General features: G+C 39.3%; 1 protein-coding gene across 1 annotated transcript in view; it reads right to left on the bottom strand.

Annotated features, from left to right (window-relative positions):
• The window catches only part of LOC127660432 (integrin alpha-9-like), a 122,972-nt gene that overhangs the window by 85,539 nt on the left and 18,837 nt on the right, over positions 1–18,596 (bottom strand). The window contains exons 3-8 of the mRNA XM_052150650.1: positions 15,082–15,188; positions 6,692–6,815; positions 4,654–4,721; positions 2,073–2,202; positions 1,898–1,983; positions 1,710–1,772 (exon numbers count right to left, since the gene is read on the bottom strand). Coding sequence (XP_052006610.1) covers positions 1,710–1,772; positions 1,898–1,983; positions 2,073–2,202; positions 4,654–4,721; positions 6,692–6,815; positions 15,082–15,188 — 578 coding nt within the window. The remainder of the gene's footprint in view (positions 1–1,709; positions 1,773–1,897; positions 1,984–2,072; positions 2,203–4,653; positions 4,722–6,691; positions 6,816–15,081; positions 15,189–18,596) is intronic.

Here is an 18,596-nt window from a genome sequence, read left to right as displayed (position 1 = left end):
ACCCTAACTGGAGTCTGCCTTTAGCAGCGTTGTAGGAAAAACTGACTCTCAGAAATACTTCAATAAACAAAGTGTATGATCACTTAAAGTAAACAACTACCTGGATCTAATACAGATCTAGTAGAGGCAAAAGTTTACAAAGATTCTACAAAATGTTATAAAAGCCATTTAAATAAATAGACAGTCCAAAAATGTAAATTCTGTCATAATTTACTCACGTTGTTCCAAACCGGTGTTACATGCCATGACAGCAAGGATGAAACACATGAGAAACAATGAGGTTGACCTCACTGACTTTAAATTTAAAATGAGACGACTTAACGTGCAATATTTGAAGGTAAGCGTCAAATAGAAAAAAAAATGCTATGGCTTCAGAAGTCTTGGAATATAGCACACGAGTCCTATAGACCATTTAGTCTGGACTAAGTCTGGACTTTCTGCAAAATAACTTACTATGTGTTCAATCCATGGAAGAAAGAACATCATACAGGTTTGGAACGAGTGAGGAAATTATGAAATAATTTGATTTTTTTGGGTGAACTATACCTTTAATGCCACGTCCATACAAATCTGCTTAAAGGAATATTCCTGGTTCAAACCAGGTTAAGCTCAATCGACAGCATTTGTGGCATAATAGTGATTTAGACTTGCCCTATTCTTTCAAATGAAAATCTGACAATTTAAACAACTTTATTTCAGCTCAAATAACACAAGAGTTTTAACAGAAGTGCTTTTATAACAATTATAAGCTTCACATTTCTGCAATTAATCCCAATTAAGAAAAGTAGGAATGAGTCGAAATAATTTTTTTGTGGCAAACAACATTATGCCACAAATGCTCTTGATTGAGCTTAACTTGTATTGAACATGGAATATTCCTTTAAAGGTGCACTCAGTTTTTTTTATGTTTATGTCATCTTGGACATACACTGACACCTAGGGGCCTGGATGTAGCATCATTCAAACACAATATTTTGATGTTTATGGGGTGGCTGTGGCTCAGTTGGTAGAGCGGGTCGGCCACTAATCGCAGGATTGGTGGTTCGAATCCCGGCCCACACGACTCCACATGGCGAAGTGTCCTTGGGCAAGACACTGAACCCCAAGTTGCATGGCAGCTCTACCGTCATTGGTGTATGAATGTGTGAATGAATGGGTGAATGTATCACAGTGTAAAGCGCTTTGAATACCGTTAAGGTTAAAAAGGCGCTATATAAGTCCAGACCGGTTACCAATGCCATTGCTGAAATTAACTTTTCACTGTCAGCCATGGTTCATTTATTCATAACTGAAAGTCTCGAATAACAGGACGGTTACTGATATTTAGCGAGAAGTATTCAGCTGGTCATGTGATTCTTACATGGCAGTCCCCATGAGGGGACCCTCTCCATGTAAAATAAGAGTCATGTGAGTGCTCATGATATTAAAGTTTCAAAAAAATATTTATTGAATATTAATTAGTTAACTTCTTTAAGAGTGAAATTTTTTCAATGAGGAAAAAATGACTGAGTGCACCTTTAAGTTTGAAAACTCTGTTTTTAGTTTTTAACATCAGTCGTTTTCGAAACGATTCAATGGAGGAAAACGCCAATCTAGTGTGGATCAAACGAAAATGTAACCTGTGTGGACGTAGCCTATAGTAGCTATAATTGACTACATACAGCAGTGGGAGTTATTATGTTTGTAAATAAAATGCATATTGTACCTACCATTTTTCCTGAGGCCTGAAACGACTTCACAAGAGATGTTCCCTCAATTCTGAAGATGTAAACCTATAAAATAGATGAAATTGTAGCTTCATTGTGTCCATGTGACCTAGCAACAAAACCTGGAACTAATGTTGCAACCTCTAATATTTGCAATAAATTGATTAAGGAACAAAGTTACAAGCACCTACTTTTCCACCACCGCTGTCTTGAGGTGCACCAGCTGCAATGTCTAAGGAAGTCGGAGAGGAAAAGTGACCAGCAGTCACTGCATATCCTAAAAACAACAGAAATCTGTTATAGGCTGAGGGACAATATTGATTCTAATGGCATGGAAATGTTGTAGTAGTTTTGTTGCGGTATTACCGAGGTAACTGTATCTCCGTGGACTCGTGTAATCTTGATTAAGGTTGTAGTGTGTATTGGATGTCATGTTAAACACTTTGACGGTTCCGGTCCAGTAATAAGAGCCTGGTGCACCCATGACAACCAGTTCCTAGAAATCAATATAAAATCATGTGAGATCCATTCAAAAACCCACCAATTTTAACAGGTTTCCGCGTATTTCCTCATGGCTGAAAAAAGCTTAGAATTATAGGAGAAAAACACAGAGCATTTAGCGAGGCTCTGGTCAACCGAAAGCCACAAACTATCTTGCATTATGTGCTGGTAACCCGACCGTGAGCTGAAAAGCATGTCGTTCTCTGCTTTGATCACTCAGTGGAGTCTTAAGCTGAGAGGGATCTTTGATCTGTTTTAATTGCCCCACAACATCGCAACATCACTCTCCAAATAAGACAAGGCATTTTGTTTTACATGACCACAGCATGAAAACCCCCCCTTTTTATGTATGTAGCACAAACAGAGTGGGAAGAGTTAACCCTGAATATGAGAAATAGTAATAGTAAAAACTTGCCTTAGCAAGCACTACTACTAAAAGTTTAGTCATAAATATGTTGCCCTGATATGTTTCCTTTTTCTGCCACCCATTATTTCTGAGGATACAAATTAAAAAAACTAGATGCATGGAATATCCCTTGAATGATGAAGGTAACGGGGCTCTTCAGTAGTTGTTTTGAGTTCACTGCTTTTTCCATTGACAAGGCCAGACTGCAAAAAATCACACAAATGCTATCTGACTCGGCCGTACTGCCAAACACATAAAACACCACCTCCAGCCAAGCCATCAGCATTCGATCAAGGAGTTTCAGAGTTTTTAAACATCTGTTTTAGACGCTTCAGGTCTTGATGGTCACTCAAGATGTTCAGCCGAACTATAAGATGCCATTACGAACCAAACCACAAAGCGGCTGTAGAGCAGATGCCCAGCCATGGAAGAGATGCAAGGTATTCCATTCTGCTATGGGTTAAGCCTTTCAGGTTCCTTTGTGTGAACTTCCAACATCGATTTCAGCTTTATGGAACAAGTCAACACTGGCTTTGTTCCAATGATGTCTGGTGTAGGGCTGGGTAAAAATACTGACTTTCCAATTAATCAGGATCTTCATTTAAACAATCCCGATATTGATTCTTAAAATTCCAAAATCGATCTTTTGCTCTGGAATTTTAATATGCCCAAGGATTTAGGGGAGGCTGTGGCTCAGGTGGTAGAGCGGGTTGGCTACTAATCGCAGGGTTGGCAGTTAAATTCCCGGCCCACACAACTCCACATGAAGAAAAGTCCTTGGGCAAGGCAGAAGTTGGAAAACTTGGCATCCAATTAATGAAATGAGATTGGAGGTGTGGGTTAGAGCTACTTTGACTTATAAAAAGCACTTAAACATTTTGAGTTTGTTATTCACAAGGAGCATCTGCTGACGTGGACCATGCCTCACACAAAAGAGATCTCAGAAGCTTTCATAAAGCTGGAAAGGCTTACAAAGTTATCTCTAAGAGCTTAGATATTCATCTATCCACAGTTAGACAAACTGTCTATAAATGGAGATTACTTAGTACTGTAGTTACTCTCTCTAGAAGTGGCCGTCCAGTCAAGATGACTCAAAGTGCACACCGCAGAATGCTCAATTACCTCGAAACACCACAACGCTACTGGGAAAATGTTTTGAGGACTGATGAAACTAAGGTTGATTTTTTTGGGAAGAACACTCAGAACAACACATGGCGAAAACATCATCCCAACAGTAAAGTAAGGTGGAGGGAGCATCATGTTTTGGAAATGCTTTGCTGCTTCAGGGCCTGGACTTTTGCCATCATAGAGGGTAAAAGAATTTCCAAGTTTATCATGATATCCTACAGGATAATATCAGGGTGGCTGTGCCCCAGCTGAAGCTCAGTAGAAGTTGAGTGATACAGCAAGACAATGACCCTAAACATCAAAGTAAATCCACTACAAAATGGCTTGGAGTGGCCAAATAAGAGCCCAGACATTAACCCAATAGAGATGCTGTGGAATGACCCCAAGAGAGCCGTTCACACCAGACATCCTGAGTATGGCTGAGCTGAAGCAGTTCTGGAAGGAAGAATGGTCCAAAATTCCTTCTGAATGTTGTCCAGGTTTAATCCGCAGCTACCGGAAACTCTTGGTTGAGGTTATTGCTGCCAATGGAGGATCGACCAGTTATTAAATCCAAGGGTTTACCTACTTTTTCCACAGCACTGAGAATGTTTAATGGGATGTGTTCAATAAAAAAATGAACGATTATAATTGTTTGTGTGTTGTTAGCTTAAGCACATTGTGTTTGTCTATACTTGTGACTTTGATGAAGATGAGATCACATTTAAAAACAGTTAATGCAGAAAAACAGATAATTCCAAAGGGTTCACATACTTTTTTCTTGCCACTTTAAGGCCTCAGAAATGGACTAACAGCCACAAAACTCAGTTTTTGATTTAATTGTGTCTTATCACCCTGTAATCAAAGTGAAAATTCAACATCCCAGAGCACCACACATGTGAAAACGCATAACAAGCTCGTACTTCTACTGACCTCAGTAAAAACGCCCGCGATCCCGGCTTGGCAGGAGCCATGTTCTTCCCCATAGGTCTTCTTATGGTCTGCAACAGTGAGGAGGGGGAGAGAGATGGAGAGAGAAAAAACAACAGACCACAAATGATTTCGCTGTGAGACTGAGCCAGCATTTACTGGAGTTCATCCTAAATTCCATATGGAGCTAGTCAAAATCCCAACTCCTTCCAAGAGGAATCTGGGGGCCGCGAGACAGACTGTGAACGACTAAGCAGCAGCGCATTCAACAAATGCTCACACTCAGGAGGGTTTGAAAAGGGGGGACTGCTGTGCTCTCTGGTTACAAACAATATTAGGCTTGGATCCCCCCAAAATGCACTGCACACACATAGTACCATGCCCGCTTGGCCCAGAACAAACTGGACTGGAGTCGGGAAATGAAACGGAAGGAAATATATGGGCGGCTGAGTAACTTGTGAGCTGAACAGGGAGACATATTCTGGTCATGAATATAATTTCTCATAGCTTCCCTCGCTCTTTCCACATCAAACCAAAACATCTTGTAAAATATGAGCAATCCTACTGGGATGATGAAATTTAGAGCTGATTAAAGGCGAAACACTCACTATACTACAATAACATCTGTCTAAGTATAATAAGTGATGGGGATGGTGATAAAAAGTGAGTGCAAACCAAATTTGGTAATAACAGCTGTTTATTTTACAATATCATCAATATAAGTTCCTGGTCTTAATTTTAACTTTGTAATCTTACATCAAAACATGCTAGGTTTACCATGTTTTTTGTTTACATGTACCACGGAAATATCAAATTTTTTACATGTACCATGGTAATACCATGAAGTACCTTAGAGTATGTAAATACCATGGTAGACAAATATGCTAATCATTCAGTTGTATATATCAAATTGCCATGGTTTTACCCACTGCAGGTTCCACTACAGTCATCCTTGCAGTCTAAATGCTTCTCTTCAAGTATTGTTGGGTCAATTAAGGCTCAACTATCCCTTAGCTTATTGTACAATGCATCATATCTTTCATCCGTATAACCCAAAATGTGTCCTCCAAACTCTCAGGTGCTGCGCCCTGCCAGGACAACTCAAATTTCTCTCAACAAGAGACTGAAACTATGCTTCTTCTTTGGCTCTGGTGGTGCCATGCCTTTGATGCCAGACAACATCAGTCTGAGGTTTTGGAGGATGATCTGGGCTCCACAACTCATTGTGAAGCAGGTTGAGGATGTGTGCCACAATAAACAGTGTAATTTTCCAATGCTGTTACAATGGTTCAAGGCTTGGACAGACGGCATCAACACCGTAGCCAGCTTCAGTTGAGTTTTTGACATATTGTTTGACCAGAACTACTCAACTGAAACATCCATTTTATTGTACAGTACACCCAACAAGATTCCTTATGCATCACACAATATCATCAAAGATTTCAGCAATGCAGAAAATGCAGACGAAATTGCACCATCCAGTCATAAAAACAGAATAAACAATAAAATGCAGATTTCATGGAATTTTACATATTTGGTATAAAAATAGATGATTGAATGCATAATAATTTTTTTTGAAATTGCATTCTAGAGTCATTATTAAACCACAAATGGCTGCGATTAAATAAAATAAATACAAAATCTGCATGTTCTGTGCACTTCAAAGTGAATGTGTGAAGCTGGCCACTCAAACACTGAAAACACTGCATCGTGAGCATCATGTGTGCTCTGTGTGTAGATGATGAAAGAGAACAGAACACTCATTCACTTTGAAGTGTGCAGTACATACAGACTCAATTAAATCAAAGCCTTTTGTGGTTTAATAATCGATCCCCACAGCCACCACCATTGTGTCCTTGAGCAAGACACTTAATCCAGGTTGCTCCGGGGGGATTGTCCCTGTAATAAGTGCACTGTAAGTCACTTTGGATAAAAGCGTCTGCCAAATGCATAAATGTAAATGTAATAATCACACTAGGGCCATGAACTGCAGTTTGATGGTCCATCAACATGGTTGGTGGTTATAGAAAGTGAGTCGTACCTTCATAACATGGTATCAGGGGCTGTGACTTGCCCTGCAGACTGGCTGGGATGACGGAGCAGTAGCCATGGGGGAGTATATACTCCGATTCATAGTATACATTCTTCCAACGGTGAGCACAGGCCTGCAGACAATAATAAAAGAGAAGGATGATCGGTAAGAGTCATGTGGCTTACTCACAAAAATATAGTACAGTATATATATAGTATCAGCCAAAAGTCTGGACACATCCACTCAATTTAGCATCATGGTTAAATCATCACAACTATAAAATAATAAAAATGGAAATATTGGAATTATGTAGTGACCAAAAATGTTAAACAAAAATCGAAGCAGTCATACTTTGCATAGATTCCTGCTTTACATACTCTGTTCATACTCTGAACCAACTTCATGAGTTCACATGTATGCCGGACTCTTTATATTTGTATACATTACTAATTTTAAGCATTTAAGCATAGGACTTTAGATCTAACGGGTCATTAAGATCAAGATAAGCATGAAATCATGTAACTGTTCCAAACTTTTGACTTGTAGTACGCATCTGTAAGGTAGAATATTGTTCAGGCTTCATTATCAGGATGGTAATTGCACCAAGAAACAAACAGGATACACAAAATCAGACTGAAAGTCTGAGTCTTTTCTTCTCTTCATTTCAAAGCCAAATTAACTTCTGAGACATAAACAGAAGGCAAAGCCAAGTCTGGCCACGGCTGTGAATCTAATATGTCCGGGATATTAGAGGATATTAGGGGGCTGGTGGTTTTAGAGAGCTGAGCATCGTCATTCAAACATCTCAGATCTCAGCAACAACAGAAAAGCTCAGTACCATGAGCAGAGCCAGAGAGCAAATCCCTGACATTCTGATGCCAGAGAGAGAGAAAAATAGAGAAAGCATCTAAAGGGGCTTTTTCACTGCATGGTACAACTCGACTCAACTGGACTCTGCTCGCTTTCTTGGGGTTCTCCACTGTGGATAGTACCTGGTATCTGGTCATTTTTTTAGTACCACCTCGGTCGAGGTTCCAAGCAAGCCGATACTAAATGTGACGTCAAAATCCTGCAGATCACTGATTGGTCAGGGAGAATCATCACTACTAGCGTCACTGGATTTCCGACCGCGTGATATCAACCCGCTAGTTTTAAAGTTAGCAACAGCGATAGCAGTATCATTTGTTCACGCGACTTTCTAATCGTGTAATAAGAAATGGCTGTGCACAAAACCACGCTGTGGTCAATAAACGAGGTGCAGACGGTCCACTCGTTAGCGATGAGCGAAAATAAAAAGTCTCTGAGGAAGTGTATCAGCTGTTGGCCGCACATGGCTACCACCAGACCTACCAACAGCGTAGGGAAAAGTTAAAAACACTTAAAAGTGACTACAGAACCATCAAGGAAAAGTGGAAGTGGTTCGACCAAATGGACGCTATCTAAACCGGCGAGCAATGGGAGGGAGAGTGCCCTGGACTGGCGTTGATCCATGATGGAGGATGGTATATTTTGTTAGGTTAACTCTATACTCTGCTTGAAAGCTTCAGTTTATTTAGTTGACCAGCTACTGGAAAGCTTCTAAAACAACCAGCCCAATTTAACTGTTACACTTGTGTAAAATCACCATCAACAACTGCTTTATGCAGCACAATGAGCTAGTAGCTAACGGCTAGAGGTCGTGTTACTGTTTTGGTCAGTTTGTCTCGTGTTTAAGATGATGTCACGGCAGTAGAGGTGGCGCAACTATGACGATCAGCCTATAATCCCACCTACATTGAGAAGCACTAAACTGCAGTGGAAAAGCAAACTCAGAAAAGTAAAGCGAGTAGAGTCGAGGCGAGTCGAACCATAACGTGCAGTGCAAAAGTGCCAAAAGGCCAGTTGAGGATGTGTGCCACAATAAACAGTGTAATTTTCCAATGCTGTTACAATGGTTCAAAGTTACTGCTCTTGATTGCAGATCTGCGTAGTGAACTTCATTGGTAAGTCAAGTCAGTTTTATTCTGATGTGTTGCTGTTGGGCGTAAAGTTAAAGTGAACCGCTCATCATTTGGATACATTTTATTCCATCACTTTGACGTGTTGTTTACCGGTCTACTCTGTATACTGTATATTACAATAAGTGCAAAATATCCAGAGGCTTTCGTTTGGATTAGTTTTGCTATGCTGTTCATGCAAGTGAGATAATATGCAAAGCCTTCGACAATCTGCCTATATAGATGTATGCTTTAACGGTCACTTGAGCTTTTTGACTCGGAAGTAAACGTTTAAGTGGTGATTTGTGCTGAGATGAAATTATAAGGGTTGTTTGTGCATGAACTGAAACACACCCACAGAAACAGACAGAGTCATAATCCCACCAGAGCAAATAAAAAAACATGTAAATTATCAAGCAGATCCCTCCCTCGCAATCCAAAACACCTCTGTTTTCCTCGTTATTCCTGCCACGTAATCATACACCATAAATTGCACTCCACTCTTTTATTTGAAGTCAAATCCCATGCCTTTGTAAGTAAACAGGGGGCTGAGGAGCTCAAGATGGGTGAAACCAAATTTCATCAAAAAGTCTTTCTGTATTTCCATGCTAGAAAGTGCATAACAGCTCTTACACGGGCCACTGAGATGAACAACATAGTTAAAGGCATTACAGGCACATAGATTCATAAAAACATTCACACATGATGTCAGATGACTATCTGGCAGCATGCTGAATTGTGTTGGGAAACACTGCAAGTCTGTTATTCTGTGTCAGAGCTCAAAACAGCTCTACTCAGGATCAGGGGTAGTGTAGTTCTTTACCAGGAAGTTTAAATAAGGTGGACTGATGGGTTCAGCAGAAGCATACATCCTCGATTATCAACCTCTGAATTTCACAGTAGGTTTGTCTTTAAAGGTTTATAAGTTATTGTTAAATTTCAGTTCCCCTATGGAGAAAATGAATGGGATTTTTTTAACCTGTTGATACACGCCCCCTTTTTGAGCTTAAATGGTTGTATTTACGGGACCCTTCGGAGTATGGAGACAGTTGTAGTATCTTTTGAAAGACGACACTATAGGCTTTATTTCCCAAGTTCAGAATTAATATATGTTGTTATTTGTTAAAGTTAGAGAAGCTGAAGTTTATAGAAATGGAAATATTTTGTGCTGAACATGTTTTTATAATTAAATAAACAATAATAAAAGTGCCAAAACAACCCAGAAATACAATGTTCCCAAAGCCATGAGTCTGAAGAAGTTACGTTTCAGATTTGAAGATGATCGAATAAAAATGAGGTTCCTGCAGCTTTTTTCTCTGTAAAATCGCTGCCGGTGTACAGAGTAATATTAAGGCTCCGCCTCTCAAGACGACACAAAATCTGACGGCACTGATCGGCTATTCTGAATAAAACTACGCCCCATTTTTAAAAATAGACTTTGTAGACGGGCTCATTTTGTTTATGAGACTCTAATATATAAGATCATCTACAGTTTTACAACATGAATGCGGCTCAGATTGCAGTTTGTTGAAGACGATGATGAAGGGTAATTCTTTCAGGAGAGATCTCATGTAAACAATGGAGAATATATCAATATTTCTCAGATTTATCACTTTTATGGACAAAAAGTGCTATTGGATGTTTTTCATTGAACGCTTGTCATGGACGATTGACCCAAGTGTGTTGAACTGGATTCATCTGCCGATCGTGTTTTCATAATAAATGTATGAAGTCCCGTTTTGATATTAGAGTACCTGTTTTCCAGCAGGATCTCATGAAAATTACGTGACTGTTGCGTCATATTTACAAAATGACATTGTATGGTTCCTTACACATATCGCAACAGTTCAAGGCCAAATGTACGCTGTGTGGCACTACAATATTCTCCCAAACAGAGGATGTTTTTAAGGTTAATGCTCTTATCGAGTTTTAAATCAACAAACTCGTCCTCCCTACCCTAATCCTAACCAATAGTGTCATAAAAAGCAAATGTGAGCTGAAAAACAACTGAAGCAACCATGTCATTTTGTGGTGCTTCTGTGAAACTCAACTCAACTTTGAGTGTACCACTCAAACCTCTCAGTTGAGCTACCGCACAATTTGATCGCAGTCGAACAAGCTTGTAAATGTATTTGGTTATGTAATGCAAACTTTAAAATGTATTGCCTTACAAGTCATCTGCTACAGCGTTAACAGGGCCTGAAATTCATTTCCGAAAATGAGGGGGAATTCCCCCTTACACGGCTCATATCGGGGGGATTTACACACTTTGGAGGGGGGATAAAACTTTTCTCAATTCCTGTATAGGTCAGATGGAACCAGGGTCAGAAATCAACGTTTACATTAAGGGGCAATATTTGATTTCCAAGGGGCATTTTTTTACCTTTACAAGGGTGATATTTATTTTTCTATTATAACCTCATAAAATATTGAATTTAAACAATTCAATTATAAAAATGGCATGTTTCAGTAATTACAAAATTGCATGATCTGTACATCGAATGATGTGCATTGGTTCTGAAACTAAACTGTTTTTCCTCATTCACATTTTTCCAAATATTTTGTCTATTAAATTAACATAACCTAATAAATTAATGCACCGGCATGGAGGAGGAGATGACAGCATTTCTCCAGATTTGGAATGAGGAGCTTAAAAAAATCGTACATGCAACTCCTTCATGCCAATTGAATAAAACAATACAAAAATAAAAATTTCACAATGAAAATTAGAGATTTGATTCGCACAATAAAAAGTGGTTAATGTAAAATTATCATTATATCATTAATAATGTGTTATTTCACATCAAGCTATTTATCTAGATATTATTTTAGTTAATATTATTATTAACTTCATTGTAGCATTTGGGTCCATTTATATTTTGAACAATAGGGCTGAGCGGTCACGTAATTTAGCACGTGAGCACGACATCGAACTGCTGTGGAGCGTGAGAAGCAAGTGCCCATTTGCACGCATTTATGGCGCGAGAATCCGCCACTGACTCGACAACATCTGCACAACAAACCAATGAAGATCGCGATGTATGCATTTGGAAGTAGGCTATCAAATGTTATTAATAAAACAACAAGAACTCTTTGTGGGGGCATTTATTTGCCTCCATATTTTGAATTTAGGGGGAGATGCTGCATTATGACTGATGATGGAACACCAATATATGAAAGGCATCAAAACTATAGATCGCTTCAACATCAGACGCTTGCAATGTTAACAGCTTTGTTCATTATTAACAGAAGCAATAGTTTTATCACGTCGCTCGCTAACAGATACACAGTATAACGCCATTTGCATGTCGAATTAACAGGTTTAGAAATGTTTATACATCGGTAACATCTTAAGTTCAGTAACTATCCGACAAAGCATTTCCTCACTGCGCACGCACACACTAAACTCAACCAGTAACCTGTGCATGCGTTTCGACAACACACGAGGATCCACACATTCCTGAAAGTCCCAAAAAGTAATGACACCACAATGACATACTAGTACAATCAACACTATAAATGCTGTCTGTCTATCTATACACATTAGAAATACTATATATAAATATAGCTGCAAGCAGCGATGACGGGCCCAAGCGCCATGGGTCCATTTCCACTCGGTGGCTTTCGGAAAACAAAGCATGATGGACAACTCAAAATTAATGTAAACTTGGACCCTAAACATACAATGTGTAATAGATATATGCCCAATATATGACAGTTTGTAAAGCTGCATATCTCAGCAAATAAAGCCTGAGTAAAAAGAGCATGAAAAATTTCTCGCAACATCATATTAGAGGTTGACCGCACAGCCTAGCCTAGACGAACGCTACCTAGGTCAATACCGAATGGACGGCTAGGCTTAAATGGGAGAGGTTTTGGTGCCTGTGTATCGAGGTCAGAGTACGAGGGATAAGAAACAGAGTCAGGGAAGCGTTTACGCTTTCTAGCTGACTTGGGACCAGTGCGAGAATGGCCAGCCATACCCAAAACAATAAGTGAGTATCAGTCTTATGATAAATAGAAACAAACAATACATACACATTCATATATACCCAGTTTAGGGTCATAATTGTCGATTATTGCCTTTGATATTTTAATCGTGATTATTAATGTCCATTAAAATATGAAATTAGCGTGACTTAACAAAGTAAGCAACCGTGTGGTTCTTCGGAGTAGCAGATTTCAATGGTGGATACGAGCTGCTCTCCAGTTTCTTTAAAGCATTATATTATATTGTATTTTAGATTGTAATAATGCTTGTTAAGGTAAGGCAAATAAAAATATATTTTAAATGGATATCTATGGCATGGAATAAATGCAATTATTGCAAAATTACTGCTTAAATTATTAGTTCACGTACAGTAAATAATATAGCATACTCAATATTCAAACTTATTAACAGCCGATTTAAATCGACCAAGTTACTCTGTTCAGTAAGACCTTAGGTGGCGGGACAGGGGACCATTCATCCCGTTAGATCTTCAATGGTGATCTAAGCATTGTGTGTTTACAAAGTGATAATATGCAGTTTTCTCATTATTTGTGTGAAAAGGAATAAAGGAAAACCCAAGAAACTCCTGCAACAGACACAATGAGCCACGTAAAAATAATTGTGCAAAGAAATGTAGGTATAGTAAAGTGCTTTATTGCTGTTACACTATAGGCATTACGCTGATTTTACCATGGTTACATGGTAGCAAAATGACTGTAACACAGTCTCACAACTTGGTGTCTTAACCTACTTCAACCTCTTTACGTTATTATTTGCCATTGTAACTCTCACAAATGCCTACATTACTCCCATCTACTGCATAATCATCATAATTACAACACACAACTATAATGTGATCTCTTCATAATCACCATACTTCCGCCTCTTTGTCTTCAAAGATGAAAGCAAATAATGCTGAAAGTGTCCTTGCCTCCTCCAGACCACCCTGATCCAGCCTTCCTGCAAGATGCCCATCATAAACCACCGGAGGCTCTGTAAGAAGCTCAGGGCCTCATCACCCACTGCAGGGTTCTTCAGTAAAGACTTAACTAGGGCTCTGCCCTTGAGTCGGACCACCACGACACAACCTAAGCCATATCAAACCCTGCTATCCCTCAATGAGAGGAAAACTGTCTGTGATTGGTGCTAATGCCATGTTTGACTTGTGTGTCCAGTTAAAGTGTCTATTCCAGGTCTCCAATCTGTCATCAAGAGAGAACAGCCCCACTTCAAATGCTCAGGGCCCATGGTGAGCTCTGAGAGCAACAGCTTTGCTTTCTCTTGATGTGCCGAACAGCTGGAGTTTAACAACGCGGTGTACGTGAAAGATATTTGTAACAATGATGGCTTCGGTTTCTCCCCGTGTTTTACAAGTCGATGTGGTTTGAATTAAACAACTGCTGAGAAGATCACAATTTCAGTCGTTAGAGGTGGTTAAGAAACAAAAATTGTGAAACAAGGGTTGAAATAACATATCCTTGAGATCGTTTTTAATTCATAAAAAAGATTGAACTCTAAGGAGACCCCCATTGGTGAAATACATCCATTTTCCAGTGGTCATTTTAATGGGTTTCATGCACAACATCACTCAATACTGCCACGACTTAAATCACTAAACAAACATCTGGACAATGTTGACCATAATTACCCGCTGAACGAGTCTTTCATCTTCACGTTTCATGTAAATAATGTTTTGAACACGTTTCCTCTATAATCTGCATTCCCAGTGTAAACACTGCCTACATGTTCTATGTAAGAATTGAATAATAAAGCAATACGACAAAAGAGGTTGTGCATTAAAGTGATTTTATCATGGTAAAAGGGTGTTATTAAGCGCAACACTAAAATAAACGTGAAGCCTTTTACTAAACAAGGGCAACAGCAGAAGACACCAATGTTGATGCATGTTGAATCAGCAGACGATAAATGAACTATAGTTTTAATAAAAAGCATTAAAAAAGTTCAATCAATATTTAAATCAATGGTTATAACAATACAGTATATTTAGAGCTAGATGAGCTGGATCAAGGTTGAGCAACAAAATCAGAATACATTTGATGTTTAATGAAGGATTTTGGACCACTTCAATTTCAAAGTGGGTGGGGCTATCCGAAGTGACATGGCATTAATAGAAACCAAGCAATCGCTCGTTGCATGTTGCATTTAAATGGACCAGATAGCTTTAATCGCTGTATCACACTCGGTTAAGACATGGCGTAATAGTCGTAACAAATAATTGGTATGTAAGACGAACAGATGTGCGCTTATTTTACAATCACTTCAAACACAACTTCTTCCATTAGAAGTTAGATTCTGAGCCATTCGTTTTATCATCTGACCAGAGCAATTTTCACACACAGTTGGTTGCAAGCAATTCCAACATAGCGTGGAAGACATTGGCATTTGTTTTTTTGTGTTGTGATGGAACATACCAGGATTTTGCCGTTGGGTTTGTCCTGTCGTGCCAAGCTGACCCCCATCCACTCATTGTTCCTGTCGCCTTGACAAGTCTTCCCGCAAGACTCTCGCTGCTTATTTCCTAAGAAAAGTACGAAAAAAACAACATTGCTGTAGCCAACAGACAAACATCTCTGTCTGCAAAAAGAAATACAGTAAAACCCCTCTGACTGAGATTAGACAACCTAAAAAACGGTTTCAGACAGTCAATGTTAGAGACAGTCTGACATGCCAGAATATAGACAATACTGGTGGGTTGTTTTATTACAGACAGAACAAAAGGGTTAGTAAGAGGACAAAGTCTTTGAAATGTGAATCTCATGTGTATCAAATGTGAATATATGAAAGTTTATGAACTCCAGTGACCACAATACACTTGTGCCCTACTTGGAGAATCATTAAGTACAGAAATTCTATTTTTAAAATATCACTTTTTTTGTTGTTGTCATGAATCTCTTAAAAAGAGAGATATTATGAGTAAAGGCGTGTTATCCCTGCAGGGAGTTTATCCAAACACAAGGGTCGGCTTTAATGTTTATCTAAGAGCTTTCAGCGACTGCGGCTCCCGCTCTGAGGGGCAGACGGTGATTATCCACTGGAGGCAACAGCGCGATGGCTCCCGGGACAGTGGCTGTTTTCTTTGGCTCTGGTTATTTTCTCTTCCGTCTCTTTAGTAGACTGGCAGCATTAGTGAAGAAACTCACAGACTTAGTCTATGAAATGCCTGATTGAACTCTGATGTCTGTTCAACTCCCATCCAGTTTCAGTATGACTGAATAAAGAAATGAATAGCCAAAAAACTTCACATCAGCCCTGAGCTGTACAGAGTCTGTAGCTCTGTTCTTTATGAAGGATCCAATGTGATGCAGCCTTAGATTTGATCAAAAAAGGTGTCTTAGATATAGGCATAATTTTGGCGACTACCTTTGTTGACTGCATGCTTATGATGCCTTAGAATGCTCAAGTTAGGTAGTAGGCATCCCGTATAATAAAGATATCTTCATTTCAGCTAAATTACGGGATGTCTTTAATTAAGCCAAAGTACAGGACGCCTTCGTTTAGTTGAAAATACGATATGTCTACATTACGGCCAAATTATGGGACGTTTTAATTGCGGCCAAAATATGGGATGCCTTTGGGACGTCTTCATTTCGGCCAAAATACAAGACCTCTTCATTTCAGCCAAAATACTGGATGTCTTAATTTCTGCCAAAATACTGGACTTCTTTAAGTATATGGACTTCAAATATAGGACGTCTTTTTTTTAGACAAATTATAGGACATCTTCATTTTGGGCAAAATATAGGACGTCTTCCAGTTGGCCAAAATACTGGTCATCATTATTTCAGCCAAAATACAAGACGTCTTCATTTCGGCCAAAATACAGGATGCCTTCATTTCAGTAAAAATACGGGATGTCTTTGGGACGTCTTTATTTCGGCCAAAATACAGAACACTTTCATTTTGGGACAAAATATGAGATGCTTTCATTTTCAGCCAAAATAAGGAACATCTTCATTTCAACCAAAATACGGGATGTATTCATTTTGGCCAAAACACAAGACGTCTTAATTTCTGTAAAAATACAGAATGGATTCATTTCGGCCAAAACTTGGGATGTCATCATGACGGCTGAAATACGCGACATCTTCCAGTTGGCCAAAATATGGAACATCTTCCTTTCGTTTAAAATATGGGACGTTTTCCTTTCATTTTAAAACACAGGATGTCTTCCTTTCGGCCATAATATGGGACGTCTCAATTTCGGCCAAAATAAGGGATGCCGGCATGCTGAGTGATTCCAGCCAGGTCTCCTAAGCAACCAAATTGGCCGGTTGCTAGGGAGGGTAGAGTCACATGGGGTAACCTCATCGTGGTCGTGATTAGTGGTTCTCGCTCTCAATGGGGCGTGTGGTGAGTTGTGTGAGGATTGAGGAGAGTAGCATGAGCCTCCACATGTTGTGATTCTCAGCGAGCCACATGATAAAATGCGGAGACAGCTGAGACTTGTCCTCTGCCACCCAGATTGAGATGAGTAACTGCGACACCACAAGGACCTACTAAGTAGTGAGAATTGGGCATTCCAAATTGGGAGAAAAGGGGATAAAAACAAAAAACTAAATAAGGGTCCTAGAGAAGAGGAAGACACCCTGGTGAAAACCACAGTGTAGTATTAGATATTTTAGTCTTTTTAGGAGCTATTTCAGACAAAATAAGGAACGTCTTCATTTCGGACAAAATAAGGAACGTCTTCATTTCGGACAAAATATAGGATGTCTTTATTTTAGCCAAAATGTATGACGTTTCCATTCGTCAAAAATACGGAACGTTATGGCTTATAAGACAATTGCAAAACCTAGAGAAGAGGAAGACACCATGGTGAAAACCACAGTGTAGTATTAGATAGTCTTTTTAGGAGCTATTAAATAAAGTCTGCCTAAAATCAACCTTTTACCTTCAAAACAGCATCTTACAAAGTGCAGGAAAAATGATTCTTGTCTTGTACATGTTGTTTGAAGCTAATGCTTTTGCCCCCAGAGCTGCGAAACATCCAAAGCACACAAAGGGGGGTGTCAAAAACCAAGATGAAGTTTTCTTGGGACGTGGACAAAACATTATTTTTAGCAATTAGCAGCAAAGCACCATCCAAAGAACACTGCTCATTGCACGGAGATATATTACACAAGGTCAAGATCACGGGAAAGTCTTGTGAAGAATTCCCTCTGAAAAATGCTGGCTATCACTTCAAATGTGAAAGTGAGAGGAATGTTCCTCACAAGGTAAACATATCATCAGATCTCCAACCCCTGGCCACTTTTATAACAGACGTGTTTGTTTTTGCATCTGCATGGGCCCTGAGTGCTGTGTTCTCCTGCTTGTGAACCGCACAGCGAGCCCGAGCGAGGGTATGGCCTGTCGCCCGATCTCGCCAAGGAGGAGTAAGACGAAATCTAGGAAGTATGCAGTGACCAAATGTGAGGCTGGAATGTGCTGGTCAGTTAAAGAAAACTGAATGAAAACAATGCTCAAAAATACGGGATGTCTTTGAGATGTCTTCGTTTCAGCCTAAATACGGGACATCATCATTTTGACCAAAGTACGGGATCTCTTCATTTCGGCCAAATTATAAGGTGTCTTAATTTTGGCCAAAATATGGTACGCTTTCATTTAGGTCAAAACATGGGATGCCTACATGTCAGCCAAAATACAAGACCTCTTCATTTCGGCCAAAATATTGGAACATCTTTTTATCAGCCAAATATATGACTTAATTTCGGGCAAAATATAGGACGTCTTCCAGTTGGCCAAAATACAGGACGTCTTCGCCTCGGCCAAAATGCAGGACATCTTCCTTTCGTCTAAAAAACAGTAAATCTTTACTTCAGCCAAAATACGAGCGTCTTAATATTGGACAAAATACGGGACGTCATTATTTCAGACAAAATAAGGAACGTCTTCATTTCGGACAAAATATAGGATGTCTTTATTT

This window comes from Xyrauchen texanus, chromosome 20, assembly GCF_025860055.1.
Source record: "Xyrauchen texanus isolate HMW12.3.18 chromosome 20, RBS_HiC_50CHRs, whole genome shotgun sequence".
NCBI classification, from domain to species: domain Eukaryota; kingdom Metazoa; phylum Chordata; class Actinopteri; order Cypriniformes; family Catostomidae; genus Xyrauchen; species Xyrauchen texanus.
Note: the sequence above shows the minus strand (reverse complement) of the source record. Positions and strands in the feature narration are given on the sequence as shown.